This window comes from Poecilia formosa, unplaced genomic scaffold (genome assembly GCF_000485575.1).
Source record: "Poecilia formosa unplaced genomic scaffold, Poecilia_formosa-5.1.2 Scaffold116, whole genome shotgun sequence".
Taxonomy (NCBI): domain Eukaryota; kingdom Metazoa; phylum Chordata; class Actinopteri; order Cyprinodontiformes; family Poeciliidae; genus Poecilia; species Poecilia formosa.
This window is the reverse complement of record NW_006800055.1, coordinates 634430-655001: the sequence shown is the minus strand read 5'-3', so window position 1 is coordinate 655001 and position 20572 is coordinate 634430. Positions and strand designations below refer to the sequence as shown.

Sequence of the window (20572 nt, the reverse complement as noted above, 5' to 3'; positions counted from 1 at the left end):
CTATTGTCTGCCACATGTGCGTGTTGGTTGGGTATTTATATCGGTAATTACTCAAATTACCATTAACTACAACAGCAGTCATACTTAGATTTATTTTTTAATTAAAAATATTTTTTTCTTGTGCTAAAAGTCGACTTATTGTTTTTAAATTTAGACTAACACATCATAAATTCAAGGTGTATTTGACATAATCTTTTTTTTTAAAATATTTTAAATAATTTTTTTTATTGCTGAATTTCCGTGCCCCAATATATCCGGGGTAAAGGTTTCAGTGTGATTTCCACTCACCGTCTCTTTCCGCGTTGCTCACGTATTAGCATTGAGCGGCTAGCTGCTCTTCGGGAAAGTTGCCCACTTCATCGGCTTATTCGGCTCTGACTCCCCACTTGGACCACAACACTTAAACCGAGAGGAGGAGACAAACTTTCGAGGTCTGTGGGCAGAAAGTGTAAACGACGTTAACTCCGTTTCTGTCTGTTTTGATCCTGTTTACTGTGCGTGTTGTGCTAGCTAGCTTAAAACTCAACGGCTGATGATACACTGACTGGGTCGAAACCGAAATTTCAAGAACCCGGAGCGGGTTTATAAGAACGTTTGTCATGGTTTAGTGACGGGACACCTTCAGTCAGATGTTTCCTGTCACTCAGTGAGTCACTTCAAGTTTTACCGGAGTGTCAAACTGAGTTTATATTCCTGCTGAAATTGTTTTTAATGACATAACTGAGAATGGATAAGCTGAGGAAGTTTCAGATTTCAGTAGTTCAAGATAAATTGTTAAAATCTAACACTCTATTCTGTACAAACTATAGGTTTACATCAACAAAATAAATCATAATTATTCATATCCACTCAGTTTGTAACCTTTAGCACCTGAAAAACCATTTTTGTCTTCAGTCCTGCTTATTAAAATCTAGAGCTGCAAATGTAAAATGACCTGTTGAATAGATAAAATTTAGAGTTTTTGTTGAGAAATGGTAGATATTGAAAATAATTTTTGTTTTTAGGTTATTAAATAAACAACAACATAAAACTTCTGCAAAAAGAAGATGGATACATTTCCTTCTATGGAAAATTATGTAAACAAAATGACAAGAAAACAGATTATAAAATGTATTATTGTTACTTTTAGTGTCATACATTTGAATTTCAATCAATGTACATTTTTAAAATTATATCAATCTTCATAAATTGGTTCTTAATCATTTTTAGCCAAGTTATTAAGAACCACTTTAGGCTCTGGAGGCCCTGCCGTAAAAATAAATGAGAGTAATACTAAAAGGTTTATGCATTCAGGAACTCATTCACTAAGTGCAACATATTATGTAGATTAATTGTATGTAAACTTATGCTTACAAATATTTTAATGGATTTTATTTCGACTTAAACAAGATTTTCCATTGGTTTGCTAAACCTATTCAGATGTATTTAAAAAGTGTTAATAATTCAGTCATTTAGCTGATTTATTTTGGTAAATGAAGCTGAATTTTCAGGTCATTTAGGCCAGAAACAGGCAGCAGGAGACATCCTGCAGTACAATATGGAGTTACAGTGTAATATTTACCACCGTTGTGACACAGACGTCAAGCTGTCAGGGTGCTGCAGCTGATTCACACGTGGTGAGGAACCAGAACATTGGCACCGATCAGCTGAAGAGGACCGGATCCTCCAGGAAGCAGCTTAGGGAGAACTGTCACTGTTTTCAGCATGTGATCAGGTAGGGCTGGGCGATCAATCCACTTTATTGATTAATCACAGTTTTGGTTTTTGAAGGGCAATTTTTTTCGAACATTTTTTTCCCCCACCAATGCACTTATTGGGTTTCTCAGAGCGATGTCAGCGCGCCAAGGACGGCCATCTTGTTCCACAAGTGTGTTTTTTACAGCTTCTGTTTATTTGGACTTTGAATTTAGATCAACTTTACGATAAGCTAAAATTTTTTATTTCAATTACAAGAATAAAGTCATAATATTACAAGAATACAGTTGTAGTAATCCAAGAATAACTTTGTGCGACAAAGTTGACATAATGCGAGAATAAAGTGTTAATATTACCAGAATAACGTTGCAATATTAGTAGAATTAATAGTTTAATAAGAGCTTCAACATGAAAAATAAAAAAAAATTATACTTTGGTTTTTGTTTTACAGATAAGAAAAGAAAAAATATTTCAACAGGTTATCAAATTATTATCAGCAGCAGGACTTTAAAAGAGAATCTATTTTGAAGAAAGAACCACAAACTGAGCCGATTTCTACGCATGTTGACATTTTTGTCATTTTTTTATTGTAATTTTAAGATTTTTTTTTTTCCTGGTAAAATTGCATCATTATTATTATATCGAATTTATGACTATAAGGCATGGTCCTAATACTCTGTCGCACAACTCACAGAAGAGAAGACTGAAAATATTTTAGTTTAAAAAGAAACTGGAAAAAAAAACATATTAAAATTGGATATGGTATGAAAAAAATCTGATTTTATTTTTAAGCTGTATCGCCCAGCCCCACAATCAGGCTCTGGTTCAGTGGCAATGTGTCACAAATTTAACTTTCCTTTAGGCTGCGTCTGTAAACGTTTAGAAATGTTTGTTATTTCAGAACAAGCCTTTGTATTTTTGTTTCTATAATTTTCCTGTCATAACCTCGTTTTGCAGGCGGTCGGATCTGGATCAAGGTTGTTAAACAGTTAATGCACAAGATAAAGAGGCTGAAAACCGACGACAAAACAGAAGACGGCCAGGAAAGGTAAGAGGTTTTTATTTATCTGGTTCCACTTCTCATTTATTTGAAAAAAATATACGTACATAAAAGTTAAATTTTTATATTCTTTTAAGTAGGACTGAAATAATGGATTATTATCAATTATGGAAATAAGAATCAACTAATTTAGTAATTGATTAATCATTAACTGGAGTATTCAGACTGCTAAAAAAGGTAATTTGCTGAAAAAACAACATGAAAACTGTACAAAATGTATTAAGACTTGCATTTTAAGACGAAAAACATTCTTTGTAAATATGTTTCACCCAGAACTCCTCAAGTGGAAAAGCTTTAGCTTCAAGTGGCTCAAATTCTTTAGAAAATTCAAATTGAGCAACTTTTTAAAATCTAATTATTAATCTGTTAATACAAAGAAATAGTCAAAACGTTTCACATGTTGCTTGAAGTATTTTATTTTTTTTACCTGCAAATAATCAAGCACTCACTAAAGGAATACTGTTGTTCCGTTTTAAGCAATAAAATGTTCATTTTCTTATTTAAAAAAGAGAACAAAGTATCTTTTAACATGTTTCTAATATTGTATAAAAACAGCTTTGATGAAGAATCTGCAGAATGTGACAGTTTTTTCATTTGTTTAATCGTCAGAATAATCGATTACTCAGATACTCATTCGCTGCAGCTCTAGTATCACAAATCAATCCATTTTTACCATTCTAGTTTTATTCTTTTCTTGGTAAGATTCTCAAAAAGATATTTAGTCGTGATGTTCGACACCACCGATTTCCTTTCCAATCTGATACTGGGTAAAATTGAATCTGATACCGATCCAATACCGATAATTTGTGCAAAAACATTTAATTTTCCTGTTAAATCTAAAAAAAAAAACATTTCGTATTTCAAATCTTGGCCTCATAAGAATAACACTAGACACCCCTCTTCATTTTAAACTCAGAAGTACATTGAGGTTGCAGCCTCATTCACTACAGCCAAGCTCTTTTAGCAACAAAGAAAAATCTTTAAAAGAATAAGTTGTTGCAAACTGAAAGAAAAATTAATTGGTAAAGTAATAATACTACTGAAATAACTCATTAATTATTATGAACAACTATAAAATGCAAGCTGAAATATGTCTATGCTTGATTTCTTCTATGATCTGTCATTGAGTCTGAGTGACTGAGCAGCAGGACGCTTTACACGTTTACCAGGCGGAAGAAAAAGTAGTTCCCTTCATCCCCATCGCCTGTCCTCCTCTTAAGAAACATTATTTCAAATTACTGACATATTGAGAATTGATAAAGGTCTGGTAATGGAAGTATCGGTAAGTCAGCATCCAGTATTTAGATAAATCTTCTGATTTCGGCAGCATCAGAGACTCACTGGCAGGCATGACGGGAGTGGATGAGCTCTCAGACAGCACAGAGGTGGTGGAGATGGAGGACGTGAACCCCACCCAGTTCCAGGTGGAGAAACACTCCTGGGACGGCCTGCGGAAGATCATCCACAGCAGCCGGAAAAACACGGGAATGGTCATCAACAAGGCGCCGCACGACTTCCAGTTCGTCCAGAAAGACGAGGCCAGTCCGCACTCCCACCGCATCTACTACCTCGGTAAGAGCGCAAACCAGCAGAAACAGGTTTTTATTTCTGGAAAGGGCCGAGGTAGTGAAAAATAACAACAGTTTGTTTTGTTGTCCAAAACGTTTGCACAAGGAGCCACAGTTTATTTTCATTTCTTTCAGTTAAAAATACAAAATAATTTGTGAATTCTCTCCTTCTTACCTGCTCAGCAACAATTTAACATTTATTTTAATTAAAAAGGTCCAAAAAAGGGCCTCAAAGTTGGACTATTTCCCAAATTGTTAGTAAGGACTATTTCCTTATTTGTGTTGCAATTTAATCAGCAACAAAAATGAGAAATATCTTTGAAAACCTTTAACTGTATTTGGCTGATTTTAATTATTGGGTTTGACTACGTCTGTTTTTGAGTAAAAAGTCACTGGAGATTCATGGCCCAACTTACTACAACGTTAAAATGAAAGCAAAAATAATAATAAAAAATAATGGAAGAAAAAGACTTGTTTTGTACGCGTCCCAATAAGAAAATCAGTTTACTGCATGGTAAATTAAAATGAGCCTTATTGTTTCAATTCAGGTTATTATTATGTTTTTGAAGGGAAATTTTGTTTAGACATTATAATCCATTTTATCTGTGGTTTTGCTCGTCTGTGGTTTTTATTTCTGTTTTATTTGCTGTTTTGTTTATTAATTTTTAATATTTTAAATAACTTCCAGCTCCAGTGTTAACAGCTCATCACAAAGTTAAAGTTTATTGGTTTTTGCGAGCAAGAACTTTTGAAAAAGGTCTCAAAACAACAAACGATGTTATCGTTTACCGCCATCATTTCTGGGACAGTTTATTTATCGTGATTTGAGATTTTAATATTTGTTGTTGAAAATCTCAGACCATCTCCATTTAAATCAATCCTAACCTGCATCCAGGGGCCACGTTAAGCTGCTCCGAGGGCCAGAAATGGCCCCCAGGCCACACTTTGGACACCCAGAAAACCTTTATGAAATAATAATTAAAAAAAGAAAATGCCACTGTTAACATAAAATTGCCCCACTAACTATTATTTTTCTCCTAGAATGTCATACAGACTGAACTCAGTAGGAAAGGAAACCAACAAATTAATTGACAAAACATACAATATTGAGAGTTTTGTGTTTGCCTTTGAAATAGAAATCAAAGTAAATGTCAGAAACTGCGTTAAAAGAAAAGCCCATAATAAATCTAGAATGTTCTGGTGTCTTCAGCTGGTTCTGTGGATCCAGCCATGTGAGTCGGAGGATCCGGCCTGATTCTGTTTACGAACCCGTTTCGTGTCCGGAGAGCCGCGCAGGCTGCTTCCTGTGTTCAGCTGGAGAAAATGGGGAACACACACTGGGACACAATTTGTGCTTTGTTGGCATAATTCAGTTTTTCCATTTGGTGTTAATAGAGGTCAGACCGTCTGCTGCAAGAAACGGGAAACTCTAAGTCTAACGTTTCATTTAACGTCTAACGTTTCAAAGCAATCGGCAGCCAATCAGTCGGATTGTGTTTGAGTTTTTTAAGTGTTTGTCAAACCACTTAATTATGAATCATTAAGTGTTAAAGGCTCACAAACCTGAACAGAAATTAGATTTTATTTAGAAACTCCTACCACCAGAGGCGTCACCGTTATCTGGGGTTGATCTGACAGATCCCTGGTGTTTCTTCCCGACAGGAATGCCTTACGCCAGCCGAGAAAATGCTTTGCTCTACTCCGACATTCCCAAGAAGGTCCGCAAAGACGCGCTGCTCGTTTTGTCATGGAAATCAATGCTGGACCATTTTCAGGTAAAGAGAGGTCGTGGTGGTACATCTGTGCTCAGTTATTGAATTAATCGTCAACTGATTTAGTAATCGGTTAATCGTAAACTGAAGTATACAGACTCAAAACAAAGTTTCAGAGCAAAAACTGTACAAAAGTTTATATATTTTGCATTTAAGATAAAAAAACCTTTTGTTTGTAGAAATGTCCTATCCAGAATTCAAGTGTTAGTTTTAGCTTCAGCCAGTTCAAATTCTGTTTGAAAAATCTCTTTTTATTGCTATTCAGTTATTAATCTGTTTATCAAAACTAAACAAACAGATCAACTCTACATGCAAAAACATGTTGATGTTAGAGGAATGTTTGTTTTTATAGCGCTTTAAGGAATAAAATGTTTATTTTTCTTATTTAAAAACGGAATTCAATTGTTTATTTGCATCTTTTTACACATTTTAATGTTATACAGAAGGACTTTAAGTGGTTAGATGAAAAATACTTTAAAGTAGAGCAAACAGAAAGCAGCTGCTGAGCTTCTCGTCTTGTCCTACCGTTTCTTTATTTTTATCTCCAACCCTCTGAGCAAACGCTTTCTGACCTCGCTGTGATCGGCCTGGTTTGTCACGCTCTGTGTCACCCCTGACCCCAGGCCAGTCCTCACCACGGGGGCTTCTCTCGGGAGGAGGAACTGCTGCGAGAGAGGAAACGTTTGGGGGTGTCTGGCATCACCGCCTATGACTACCACCAACCCAGCGGGCTTTTCCTGTTCCAGGCCAACAGCAGCCTGTACTACTGTCGGGACGGCGCCAGCAACTCTTTCATCGTGAGTTAAAAACGTAATTACAGGACTTCTTTGGGTTTGGAAAGCTGAGACGGTTTGGAAAGCTGAAATATTTGGTTATACGTCATTAATGTTTCTGACTGTCATCCGGTAAATAATGAGCATTTTAATGCAAAGTTGCATCAAAAGTGTAATTAATAAATAAAAACAGTCATAAACATTCATGAAGACTTCTTCATGTTCATGACAGGCGGTATTTCTTTCAGTCAGTCAATCAATCAGGTTTATTTGTCTGGCACATTTCAGCAACAAGGCAGTTTGAAGTGCTTTGCATTGTGTTTTTATAAAGTCATGGCACACTGTCAGCTTTTGATGCACCACTTTTTGTCAAGTGGCGTCGTTACGCATCAAAATATTGAGTAATGTTTCATTAAATATGTTTCAAAATCAACTCCAAACAGGTGGGTCTCTAGTCTAGATTTAAAGGCAGTCCGTGTTTCGGCTGTTTTGCAGTTTTCTGGAAGTTTGTACCAGATTTGTGGTGCATAGAAGCTGAACGCTGCTTCTCCATGTTTGGTTCTGGTTCTGGTTCTGCGGATGCATTTTAACCATTTGTAGTTCATTTAGCTCAGAAACTCTGGGGAAAAAATAAGTTTTTACAGATAATTATCCAGGGTAAAAATGTAAAAAGCGATTTATTTGAGAGAGCAGTCACTGATTTAATTTGATAAACGGATCCTTGGGTCCTTCGTAACGACAGAGCAGGAAATGCCTCCAGTCAAAAGGAGCGTTGCTTATTTTTGCACCCTGAAGGTTTCCTTTCTGCAGGCGCGTAGAGATATAAAAAGGTCGTTACGGCCACCAGGGAAACTCCTGCTGCTGCTTTGTTCGCTGCAGCTGAAGCTTTTCCCACTGGAGGGACTCCCTCGGTTCATCAGCATGTAGAGAAAACGCGCTGTGCAGTTTTCAGCCTTTATGCTCAGCACTTTGCTCACATTTGTCCTTGGACTTTTTAACCCTTAGAGATGTAAAATAATTTGTACATTATATAGTTTGACATAAATACTTCTGTTAACAGGGAGAGTTTTATAAAAGAGCTAACAAATATTATGTATTTTAATAAAAACAGATGTAATTATTTAATCTGTATGGTTGAAATGCTAAATATTAATATAACAAAACTAAAATGTTACATAAAATGTTTAAATATATTCTCACCTCTTCAGACTTTTTCACATTTATTCATGTTATAACTATAACCTTTAAAATACAGTTTTTTGTTTGGGTTTTATTTAATATGCTAACACAAAATGGCATAATTGCTAAATAAAAGAAAAACAAGATGTGTGTGGTTTTTTTTAAATAGAAGTATAAAAAGTGTGATTGCATTTATTTTCAGCCCCTTTCATCAATACTTTGATTCACTTTTACTTTTTTCATCAGCAGCTAAAAATAAACTTCCTGTTTGGACATGAAACTTAAATGTAATATAGAAATAATTTGCATTTGTGATGTTGAACACACTGACATCAGGATAATGGTGAATTGTTTTTCTGCTCCATTGTCTGCTGAATTAGTCATCTATTTTTGCTCGTTTCTCCTTGCAGCGTTTAGATATTTTTATGTTCTGATCTTCTGTAAATTATTGATAAAAATAAAATACAGTTTTGTTTTTCGGCTTGTGTTTTTCCAGACTTCTCCGATGAACCCCATAGAGATCAAGAGCCAGAATTCAGGCACACGCATGGACCCCAAAATCTGCCCTGGGGACCCCAACTTCATCGGTTTCATCAACAACAACGACATTTGGGTGACAAACACGGAGACTGGAGAAGAGAGGAGACTCACATTCTGCCATAAAGGTCCAGGCTGGATCAGATCACATTGTGTTCCTTTATTAAATGTGTTATTTTAATGTTGTTTTTGTTGTTGCAGGTATTAATAACCCTAAAGACGATCCTAAATCAGCCGGGGTCGCCACGTTTGTCACTCAGGAAGAGTTTGATCGCTTCACTGGTTACTGGTGGTCTCCAGCCGCACGCGAAGGTAAATATCATCATGTTTTTGTTTTTTTTAATTTTTATTTAACGTTTTGATGGTTTGAGAACTGTAATTGCAAATCTGTTTCAATTTATTATTTATATTTTTGGCAGGTTTTTAGGTGTGAACAGTTTTCTATGTTAGTCATAAATGCATCATTGAAAAGTTAATTTACTTTAATTTAAAATAAAGAAAATCATACATAAATTTATAGAACAAATATTTGCTCTTAATTTTAATACATTATTATGCTAATATTTTAACTATTTTCATAATTAAACAAAAATTCTCGTAGTCTTGCCCAGATACTCTGCTGTACAGCTAACAGAAAGGATGATTGAAATAAAAGTCACTTTTTGAAAATATTTCCACCGTTTTGAAAAATGTTTTTTAGAAATGAAGCAGAAAAATAACCAGAAATAAAATCCGAAAATTAATTTCTCTGAGTGTAATCAGCTGGAATCTGTTTTTAATCAAATTTCTGAAATAAATGACCTTTTCAATGATTGCCTAACGTATTTCTGCTTGTGTTTTTCTTTGACTCAGAGCCTGATGGTGGTAAAACTCTGCAGATTCTGTATGAGGAGGTGGACGAGTCGAAGGTGGAGATCATCCATGTTCCGTCTCCGGCTCTGGAGGAGCGGAAAACCGACGTCTACAGATACCCACGCGCAGGTACAAGGCCAAAAATAACTCGGTTTTATCAGATTAACTAACTTTCCTGTCTATGAACCACAGTCATGTTTTCATGTTTTATTTACACAAGTCAGAATCTAATTAACCAAGCACACAAGAAACACTAGGCGTCTGTTTGGTACTTGATCAATGCTGTTTCTTGGTTTTACAAGGCGTCCATGCATCCTGAAAAAGCCTTAAATTCGTGTATCTAAAATTAAGGCCTTAAAATGTCTTAAATTCGTGAAAGAAAAAAGTTGGTCTTAAATACATTAATCACAGATCTTAAATATTGTTGTGGCTTTTTAGGTTTTTTCTTATTGGACTTGTATATAAGTCAAAGGTTTGCAGACGTCATCAAGGCTTTATTCAAGGCTTTAATGCTACTTGTAATAAACTGCTATACTTGCTATCTAGCCTTTTTTGTATTTGTCTTGAGTAAGTGTAAACTTATTGGTAGTGGGCTAGACGCCACTTTCTTACTAAGTGCATTTTGTCAAACAAAAACAAAAAAACATTGGCACTACTGGGGTTAAAGCTGCAGTATTTATCTTTTTTTAAGCATTTTTGGGGGTTTTTTTTAACATATTTTTCGAAACTTTGTTGGTATGAGACAGATAATCTGTGGGGAAAAAAATCAAGAACCTCTGTCTTCTCCCAGTACTAACTAGAAAAAAGCAATCAGAGCAAGGAGGAGGGGCTTAGCGCTGTCAATCATGCCCATGTGCGCTACGATACAGCTTCTCCCTGTCAGCACAGCATGCTATGAACACTCAGGCTAGTTGATATGGCAATAAATTACGGTGTATGAACAGTTTTCTGTAATAGTGAGTTGTTTATCTGTCATTAGCATATTTAGCAGCGCGTTCACTAGGTTGACTGACAGCAGCACTAAGACCCTCCTTCTGGTTCTGATTGGTTGTTTTTGATGGCGATGTTAGCACATGAAGTATGTGGAGGATGTCGATATTTTCAGATCATCTGTCTCATATTATTCACAGAAATGTAAAAAACATATTTTCTAAAAGCTCTGTACTGCAGCTGTAAGACAGCAGAGAGCAATGTGCCATTTAAAACACACAAAGCTGCTGCCAAGAACTGTTGGCAGGTTAAGTAACGAAGTTTAATTAATTTCCAGGCAGTAACAATCCTGAAATCACTTTGAAGATCGCTGAAATCAGGGCAGACAGCGTTGGAAAGGTAAATCCTCGTTACGTTGTTGGTTTAACCTAGAAGTCCAGACGAAGCTTCGACTGATGTGACTCTGTTTTCTTTCTCAGATCGTCAGCACGCAGGAGAAAGTGTTGCCTGTTCCTTTTAGCTGCCTGTTTCCCAACGTCGAGTACATCACCAGAGCTGGATGGACAAAAGACGGCCGATAGTAAGTTTGTGAAACTCAACCGTGGCTCAGTTTGCTATGTGGCTTAAGCTAAGCTTCCTGCTGCGAGTCACGGCTCTTCCTCTCCGTTTCTGTCAGCGCGTGGGCGGTCATGATGGACCGACGGCAGCAGAACCTTCAGCTGGTCCTGCTTCCTCCGGCGCTTTTCGTCCCGGCTCAACAGGACGAAGCGAAACGACGGGAGAGCCTGGAGGCTCTGGGCGACTCGGTCCATCCCTTCATCATCTACAGAGAAACCAGCGACATCTGGATCAATGTGAGCTCCTGACCACAGATTTGTCTCAGACTGTCTTACAGCGGCACTGCAGAAAAATTAAACGTTGCTTAAAGAAACATTAGTATTATAGATTTTATTTTCTGTCACACTTAAAAAGTTCAGTTCAGGAATCTGCAGCCTTTATCTTCAAATGAGACATTTTGCCTTCAGACCAGATAAATAAAACTTTTGAGTTTTATTTGTTGTCTGCTGAAGAACCATCATTTTATTTCTGCTTTTAAATTTTAAAATAGAGATGCAACATTTTTGCAATAGTGTGAACAGATACATTTTCTTCTATCTTCATCTTTGTGAGAAATATAACTTTATTTTATCTCCTCCACTTGAAATCGAATTTAAAAAATCTTTTTCTGCCGAATAAATGTAGAATGCTTCCAGCCTAATGACAAAAAGAAAGGAAAAATAGATTTAAAAATATTAGTTCAAAGAACCATCATTTTATTTCTGCTTTTAGATTTGAAAAATGTTTGATGTTATGGAGTGGATGGATACATTTTCTTCTATATGAGGCTCTGCAGCTCCTGAAATACAATGGTTCTTAATAAAAAGTAATCAATTTTAAATTTGTTATTAGATATAATAACAAACACTTTTTTAAGGTGTTTGATTAAATAATTGCTATAAATTTCCAGAAAATAATGATCCAAAAGAGCTAGTAATGTGTTTTAACTACTTTTTTCTCTTTTTTGTGATTAGTTTGTACGTTTTCAGTCAGAAATCAGTTTTATTGGACACAATTTTGATTCCAAGTCGAGGAAATAAAATAGTCAAGTACCAACATACTATAGAAGAAAATGTATCCATATGCATTATTGCAAAAAAAATCTCCATCTCTCCTTATTCTAAAGTATGAAACAAAAATAAAATAATAGTTCTTTAAATATATAGCAGATATTTATCAAAAAACAGATTAATCATGCTTATAAACCCTCCAGTGTGTCTGAATTAAACGAGTGAGGTAATATTCATCCACAGTGATGTCACAGACACCAACATCATTGAAAACAACCTTTAGTTTTTATTTAGGCTGTCGGATGTTAACATTTGTTGACCTGAAGAATTTAACGGTAACAAACAGGTGGAAATCGAATAAATCCACGTAAACATCCCTGTTTGTTTGTGTTGCAGGTGCACGACATCTTCCATCCTTTCCTCCAAACGTCTGATGACGAGTTCACCTTCATCACAGTAAACGAGTCTAAAACGGGCTTCTGCCACCTGTATAAGATCACTGCAGCGTTACAGCGGGGCAAATTCGACTGGGCCAAAGGATACACTCACTCTGCAGGTAACATCTCACAGCAGCATGATGAAGAAGAAACATTATAATATTCAGCTTAACTATGACATTTTCTTCCATCAGATGATTTTAAGTGTCCAGTTAAAGAGGAGGTGACGGTGACCAGTGGGGAGTGGGAGGTGCTGGCCAATCACGGAGCAAAGGTGAAGCTTCACCCCAATTAAACTTTTAGTTAACGCCTCAAGCTTTTACAGATAATAAAGTCAATATAAGTAAAGCTATTTGTACAACCTTGGGAAGCAAGTTATCAGTTAATGAGTTAATCTAAAGTTGATTAAATGATAAGCAGCTGTTTTCTTAAAAACTTGAGTTTTTTTGCATCAAGAAGGAACATGGAGTTTATAAATTTAAAAAAGTGCATAATAGTTTAGCAATTAAAGCTGTAATAAATTCAAAATAAACTTTTTTCTTTTCTCTCATTATTAAACTTGGACTTATTTCTCAAACAAATAAAACAGGAATCTATTAGGTTGCTCAATAAAAAAAAGGAAAAAAATAATAAATACTTAATCCTCCAAGACATTTAAGTGGCGCCCTCTGCTGGATGGCGACCAAACTACAACACAGCCAAAAGGTCAGAGCGACCGCTATTAGTTAATCGATTGGATGAAATTTAATCTATTAAACTATTTATTGACAGTTGATTGTTTGTTAGAATCCCAAGTGGAAACTATTTTTCTCTAAAGTCCTGTGAAATATAAGCAGGTGTCTTCTCAAAGAGACTTTCCAATCTGTAAATTGATGTAAATGATGAAATCTAATCTAGATTAACAGGGCAAAGCTCTTTAGTAATAAACTCTGGATGTTCTTGTTGTCTGATTTTTGGTGCAGCGTTCTTGCAGCCCTCAGATTTGGGTTGACGAGGCGGCGAAGCTGGTTTACTTCCAGGGAACCAAAGACTCTCCTCTGGAGCATCACCTGTATGTGGTGAGCTACGAGACGCCGGGGGAAATCGTCAGGCTCACCAAACCCGGATTCTCCCACAGCTGCTCAGTGAGCCAGGTACCAACTGACACAAATTAATTATCTGGTTTACGTTTCCTGCTTAGGGTTTGAATTAGGCCATATTTCACCTGTTAATTTAGATAATTAAATGTTTAATTTGAAGGAAAATTGAGAAGTAGCATTCTCTGATCTCTGCTTCATTAAGCGGTTAAACATATTTCTGTTTGGTTCTCTGATTAATTATAGATAGGGCTGGGTGATAAATCAGTTTTATTTATTAATCAGATTTATGGTTTTTGACGATTTAATTTTTGGAAAATATTAAATCTTTTGGCTTCCATAGTTCAGAGTGATGTCAGCTCTCCTAGGGTCACCATCTTGTTTGCCTGTTTTAATCTTGACAATAAAATATAAAGTTTCGTTTTAATTATGAGAATAAAGACATAATATCACAAGAATAAAGATGTAATATTAGGCAAATTAAGTAGTAATTTTATGAAAACTTCAACACAAAAAATAGCAAAAGATTTAACTGGGGAATGCTGAGCATTTTGTGAAGTTAAAAGTTGGTATCGGTTTTACAGATAAGGAAATAATTAATCTTTTAACACGTCAGCATCAAATTATTATCACAGGACTTTGAAATAATTGAGCAACAACTGAGTTTTATTTGAAGAAAATCACGCGGACTGAGCTGGTCACATTTCTGGAAATGCTTTTATAATTCTAGAAACTTTTTTCTCATTAAATTACATTTTTTTTTGTAATTTTCTTCTGGTAAAAATGCATCTTTATTCAGCTAATAATTTTGACTGTAATCTCATAATTAAAAAAAAAAATCTGTAGCCAGGCTCTGTTGTAAACTCGCAGAACAGATGACTGAAATAAAAGCCACTTTTTGTGATTCGCAATTTTTTTTTTTTTTAGAAAAGAAAACAAGAAAAAATTATTAAAATCAGATGTGTTTGAAAAAAATCAGATTTTATTTTAAAATCCCCCGAAACTAATTATTGATTTCTTAATAAATCTGAGATGTTATGGGTGATTAATTCAGCCTTTTCCTTCTTTCTCCACACAGACCTTTGATATGTTTATTAGCCACTACAGCAGTTTGACCACCGCTCCCTGTGTTCACATCTATAAGCTGGCCGGGGACGGCGACCCGCTGCACAAAGAACCTCAGTTCTGGGCCAGCATGATGGAGTCTTCTGGTGCTGCTTTATATCTTAAACTAATTTAATTATGGTTAATAATTCTGCTCAAACATAATGCAGGATTAATATATATGGCAGGTGTTGCTGTGCGACAGAAGTTTAACGTCCTGTGTTTTGTTTTTAGCGTTCCACTTTGATGCTCCGCCTCCAGAAATCTTTAGCTTCACTGGGAAGTCGGGCTTTGAGCTCTACGGCATGTTGTACAAACCAAACAACCTGGTGGCTGGAAGGAAGCATCCCACTGTTGTTTTTGTCTACGGTGGCCCTCAGGTTTGATCTCTTCCACTTTAACATAAACATTGCAATCAATAGAACAAAGAAGGGCTCCTTTGTAATGTACACAGCTGGTCTGAAATATTAATATGTGGCCAGAACAAAGAAAAAGCTACATGTAAAGTGAAGACGGCCAATCAGGTCTCATTTTATTCTTGGTTTTTCCACAAATTAATACTAGATTAATCATGTCAGATGACTTCCAACTGTTTGCATATAGTCTCTCCATTGTCAAAACTGTTTATTTTCAACTATTGAGATAATCCTGTACACTCAGTCCAGATTTAAAGAGGAACTATTACAAAATTCTTCTTATTTTATTTTATTTTTTTTACTTCTATTTGGGTCTCAACAGCTTCTAAAAACAGCCCAAATGCTCAAAAGAACCTGTCAGCCGTTTTTTGGCAATAAGTTCATATTTTTTTATTTTTTAGTGTCTGGAAAATGAACCTTCCATAAAGTCACTGCACCGTTGCTTAGCAACCCCAGCCAAGCCTGGCCCCGTTACCTAGCAACCCTCCTTTAATTCCAATAGTGTTTCAGTGATTTAAGAACTTGTTGCAATATATTTATTTCAGTTTACTAAGGGACCAAATTCTAAGTCTTAATTTAAAACCTCAAATCTAAACAGAATGCAGATTGTACTGTGATAAATATACGTAGAAAAGGAGAATTTAGTTTCTGAATGAACTGGAAGTGCTTTTATAAGCAGGAAGGCTTTTTTGTTTGTGATGACGTAACTAGTTCATTTTCTTCAGAATTCATTCTATACAGTGAGAGAAGCTCCAGCAAACCTGAACAGACGGCTATAAACCATTAAAGTGCATTATCTCATTTTTCATTTTATTTTTGATTTCATTCACTCAGTAAATACAACTAAAATGAATCAAGACTGAAAATGAGCAGAAATAATTGTAAACTTGTGTCTGCAGATCTGAACTGTGACTAAAACTGCAGCACATTTTAGTGAAGCGACTCTGATTAAAGCTACATTAAGATGTGTTGTAGATTTAACCCTTTGCTCTCCTTCCAGGTGCAGCTGGTGAATAACTCCTATAAAGGAGTGAAGTACCTGCGGCTAAGTACGCTAGCTTGCCTGGGTTACGTGGTGCTGGTCATCGACGGGCGGGGATCCTGCCAGCGAGGACTCAAGTTTGAAGGAGCCGTGAAGGACAAAATGGTAACTTCAAAAACCTGATGTTTGTTTTAGTGATCGATTAATCGACTATTTTAACTTTTAGTCAGATTTGAAAAAGTTAATTATTTAAGTCTTTTTATACGATATTAGAAATACATTGAAATATGCAAATAAATAATCCTGTTCCTTAGTGTGTACTTAATAATTTGAAGAAATTTGAAAATCTTCGTCTTTTCTGCTTGACCTAAAATCTATGCATTGTAGGGCTAATCTGTGGATTATCTTTTGGATTAGCCAATTAATAAATGAATAGCAAAATGAAGATTTTTATTTTTTTTTTTCACAGAATTTGAACCAGATAAAGCAAAAAATAACTCGCGTAAGGAGTTCTGGGTCGAACATATTTACAGACGAAGAATGTTCTTTTTTATGTTAAATGTAGATTGTATATATATTGTTATACAGTTTGGCTTAATTACTGTTATTCTTTCACCAAATGGCATTTTTTTTGCCACTCTGATTACTAAATTTGTTGACGATTAATCTGATGAATCATTTCAGCCCTAGTAAATCATTACTTACATCAAATTTAGAGATTTGTTTTGAAAAAAATTACACCAGTCAATCTGCTGCCAGTGTAGAAAATTAGATGTTGAAGAGAACGGTGAGGATAATGGGTTCCTCTTCATCCAGGGTCTGGTGGAGATTGACGACCAGGTGGAGGGTTTGCACTACATTGCTGACAAGTATAAGTTTGTGGATCTGAGCCGCGTCGCCATCCACGGCTGGTCGTACGGAGGATTTCTCTCCCTCATGGGCCTCATCCACAGACCGGACATATTTAAGGTGACAGCAGGAAATCAGAAACATTTAGTCTCTACCGTCAGATGTGTTACTGTAACTTGTGTTTCTCTAATTGACGCAGGATCAATCAGACGTGATTTCAGGTTAATTTTGTGTGTTGATCAGGTCGCCGTCGCCGGAGCGCCGGTGACGCTGTGGATGGCGTACGACACCGGCTACACGGAGCGATATCTGGACACGCCGGAGAAAAACCAGAAGGGATATGAAGCGTGCTCCGTCGCTCTGCATGTCGACAAGCTTCCCAACGAGTGAGACCTCCGAATAATGCTTTCATAAACAACTTTTACCTGAACAGATTATATTGATGCCTAAGCCTCAACAAGGGAGCATTTTTACCCTCATGAATCCTGAATGAACTATTTATTGATTTGCACATTCTGTAGGTTTTTCATTAACTGATTAAACATTTTAAAAGATCCAAATAAACAGCTCAGTTCCTAAATAAGGAAATTAACATTTCATTGCCTGAAATGCAATATCATAATATTCCTCTAGTGAACATTTGATAATTTGTAGCAAATTATGCTAAACTTATCAATACAGCCCACAGCTGATCTGGTGATTTATATTTGGTTATCTGACTAATAATTGGACTTACTGACATAGATTAAGTCATTTTGAACACAGAAAGAGATTTTTTTTTTGATTTCACTTAGTCTGTTTATTCACTTTACACAGAAAATATTTTATTGTACAAGTTTTCTTGAGGTTGTCTTGACAATTAAGTAAATCTGATGCTTGTTTTATATTACCAGCAGTAATACCACTAAGTGGTAACCGCTGCTGCTAATGAGTCTGTAAATAAATAAAAATGGCCGACATGCATCTCTGTGCGCGTTGCAGGCCGAACCGACTGCTGATCCTTCACGGGTTTCTAGACGAGAATGTTCACTTCTTCCACACTAACTTCCTGGTGTCTCAGCTCATCCGAGCAGGAAAGCCGTACAGCCTTCAGGTACGTTGATGAAACCTGCACTGATGACCGACTCTGGATCAGAACCTCTGGAACATCTGGAGTCGGATTAGTGAAGATTTCAGGCCTGAACGGTTTTGGAAAAGAGATTCTGGAAATAGATTTGGATTCATTGGCCTGCCATCTAAATGTTCCATCCATCCATTCATTAATCTGTTCATCCATTCATTAATCTGTTCATCCATTCAATAATCTGTTCATCCATTCATTAATCTGTTCATCCAGTTTGTTTTTTACCAGTTTGACGTTTGGAGCCTCATTTCAATAAAATATCCAACATAAATTTGTAGCAAACATTAATAATTTGAGTTTTTAAATTAGTTAGTTTTTGTGTAAAAACTCGTTATCAGTATTTAGTTGCTTTTTTAGCGTAGCGCAGATTTTGTTTTAGAACGAAACATTTCAGGGCCACATTTTAACTTTTACGTTTTATATTTTAAAATGTTTCATTTTGATGGTCTTGAATTTGTTGCAGTGCTATAAGATAAAGGAACAAATGTTTAAAAATAATTAGTTTTATTCTGATTTTTCAAGTAAACAAAAAACACAAACATAAAACAACAGAAATGGTTTAAAATAACTTGAGATCATTTATTGATTGATTACAGTCTTGTTGATCTGGAATGTCCAAAATGGCTGCCAGATATTTTGAAAGGACTTGTTTTCTCCTTGTGCATCAAACGCATCATTTAATGTATTTTTCTTTTCCTGTTTCTCCAGATTTATCCCAATGAGCGCCACAGCATCAGGTGTCCGGAGTCCGGGGAGCATTACGAGATCAGCCTGCTGCACTTCCTCCAGCAGAACCTCTGATAAGCCTCTCCACACGCCTTCCTCACCTTCCCTTCCTTCCTGGCTCTCTTTCTCACTCTCAGCATTTATCCAAACCTGCTTCTCCACTTTACTTGACTTTATGATCAGCTGAATGCAATCTCCTCCGAACCTCATCGCGCCTGCAGAGCCGTTCACTAGTCTTACAGTCGCAGCAGCATTTTCAGCATCAAAATGTTGCTGGAATATCAGATGTTTGGTTGCCTTTCACGTTTAATTCAGGAGTAAAGCGAACGGCTGTGTTGATCTCTGCCACCAGCAGAGGTCGCCGTTCACCCGGATCATGAAACAATAAAGCCTTTTTATTTTCTTTGTGTTGAAATCCAGCAACAGGAGCAAGTTTTGATGTTTAAAATGCTGCCTTATGTAACAGAATATATATGTGGACCATTTACAACAATGTTTTGATTTGTTGGGGTTTTTTGATTCACATTTCTGTGAATCAAAGCTCAATTTTCTGTCTCTGAATACAAACTGGTGTGATTTCAGCACCCCTGTTGCACACTTTATCATGTTTTGCTATGAGATTTGTGTCTTATGCCTGTCACAGGTTGTTTTTTATGCAGTTATTCCAGAAAAATTATATAAATTCCACATTTTTATTAGGTTGTACTATTTAAAAAAAAAAAAATCTAGAAATGTTTGGAGTTATCCGGGACCTGTTCTTGATCACTTGCTTTAACCTCCTGAAGAGCTTTCCTTTCTCCTGCTGCTGAGGACTTTTTGCACAGTACATTATTTACCTTTGTGCCAAGAAGCTGACCTGAATGATGATGTTTGAGACAACTGAGGTGCCTTGCAGAGTTTAGGAGCACCTGCTCACATTGAAAACAAATCAGGGAATCAGTCAGAAGACTCAACGCCTTGTTATCATCTGCTGAACTTAAACGTTATAAATGTACTCTCGGTTATTAAAGAAATAAACTGAAGTGAACAATCTTCCCCCCTCCCCCAAATCTTGCAAAGTGGTCTTTATTTAATGTTTTTGTAAGCTTTAAGTTTGTATCCATTGCTAAAGGATTAAACTGCACACATCTTCACTCCTTCCCAGTAGCTTTTGTATTAGTTATTGTTTTTATATTTACATGTTGTGATGGGGGCTTGGAAGCTGCAGTAACTGCCCACTGCTCTATGATGGCCTGTTTTCCAGATTGTAACTGACGTTAAGGGCCGAGTGTTTGTGCGACTTGAAAACCTCAACATGAACTTTTAATAAATATAAATATAACTGAACCCAGATGGTCAAATACACTATAAAAAACTCGTCACTTTTTATTCCTTTCTGACACCGAATCAAACCAGCCTGGTCAGGTTTGGGGTCGGTTAAGATTGCAACATTTTTTTCATTTACTTAGTAACTTTTCAGCAAGACATGACCTTTTTTTAAAGTAAATAGTTTCTCAATATTGATAAGATAAAAACTACTAGTTCCACTGCCAGATTATTTCACTTATAAACATATTTCTCACATGTTATAAGTGAAATAATCTGGCAGTGAAACGAGTATTTTTATCTGTAAGAGGGAATTATTGACTCAAAACAAACTTCTATGTCTTGCTGAAAAGTTAGTTTGTAAGTTTAGTCTTATTTCAGGTGTGCAAAGATGTTTGCAGAAGAAATTAACCAAAAACACTTAATATTTAAAATTACTCTAAAATTAAAGTTTTTATTATTCACAAAAAATAATAAACGCCTGAACAAAAGTTGACTAAATAAACCATTTGCTTTGTTTTCTGCTGCCAAACCTTTAAAAAAAATAGTTTCCTTTTTGGTTTCTGTCTGGTTTCTACTCT

General features: G+C 36.0%; 1 protein-coding gene across 2 annotated transcripts; it reads left to right on the top strand.

Annotated features, from left to right (window-relative positions):
- Positions 1-261: 261 nt before the first annotated feature.
- On the top strand, positions 262-19818 carry LOC103143843 (dipeptidyl peptidase 9-like). 2 transcript variants are annotated; one of them, XM_007560547.2, is made up of 22 exons: positions 262-431; positions 1578-1714; positions 2653-2743; positions 4083-4327; positions 5986-6098; positions 6719-6892; positions 8544-8712; positions 8786-8896; positions 9437-9565; positions 10704-10765; positions 10846-10946; positions 11043-11220; positions 12370-12529; positions 12605-12684; positions 13373-13543; positions 14565-14697; positions 14825-14970; positions 16007-16153; positions 16805-16957; positions 17081-17223; positions 17819-17930; positions 18669-19818. In XM_007560547.2, the coding sequence occupies exons 3-22, from the start codon at positions 2688-2690 to the stop codon at positions 18759-18761; spliced, it is 2676 nt and encodes an 891-aa protein (XP_007560609.1). In that variant the 5' UTR covers positions 262-431; positions 1578-1714; positions 2653-2687; the 3' UTR covers positions 18762-19818. The 2 variants fall into 2 exon arrangements, with proteins under 2 accessions (XP_007560609.1, XP_007560608.1); XM_007560546.2 differs by lacking the exon at positions 1578-1714.
- Positions 19819-20572: the final 754 nt, after the last annotated feature.

Bases quoted from the DNA above. Each gene is read 5' to 3' on its own strand.
- LOC103143843 (XM_007560546.2), top strand. From the start codon at position 2,688: ATGCACAAGATAAAGAGGCTGAAAACCGACGACAAAACAGAAGACGGC. The intron at 6,893-8,543 runs GTGAGTTAAAAA...GTGTTTTTCCAG, and splicing joins GCGCCAGCAACTCTTTCATC to ACTTCTCCGATGAACCCCAT. The intron at 13,544-14,564 runs GTACCAACTGAC...TTCTCCACACAG, and splicing joins ACAGCTGCTCAGTGAGCCAG to ACCTTTGATATGTTTATTAG.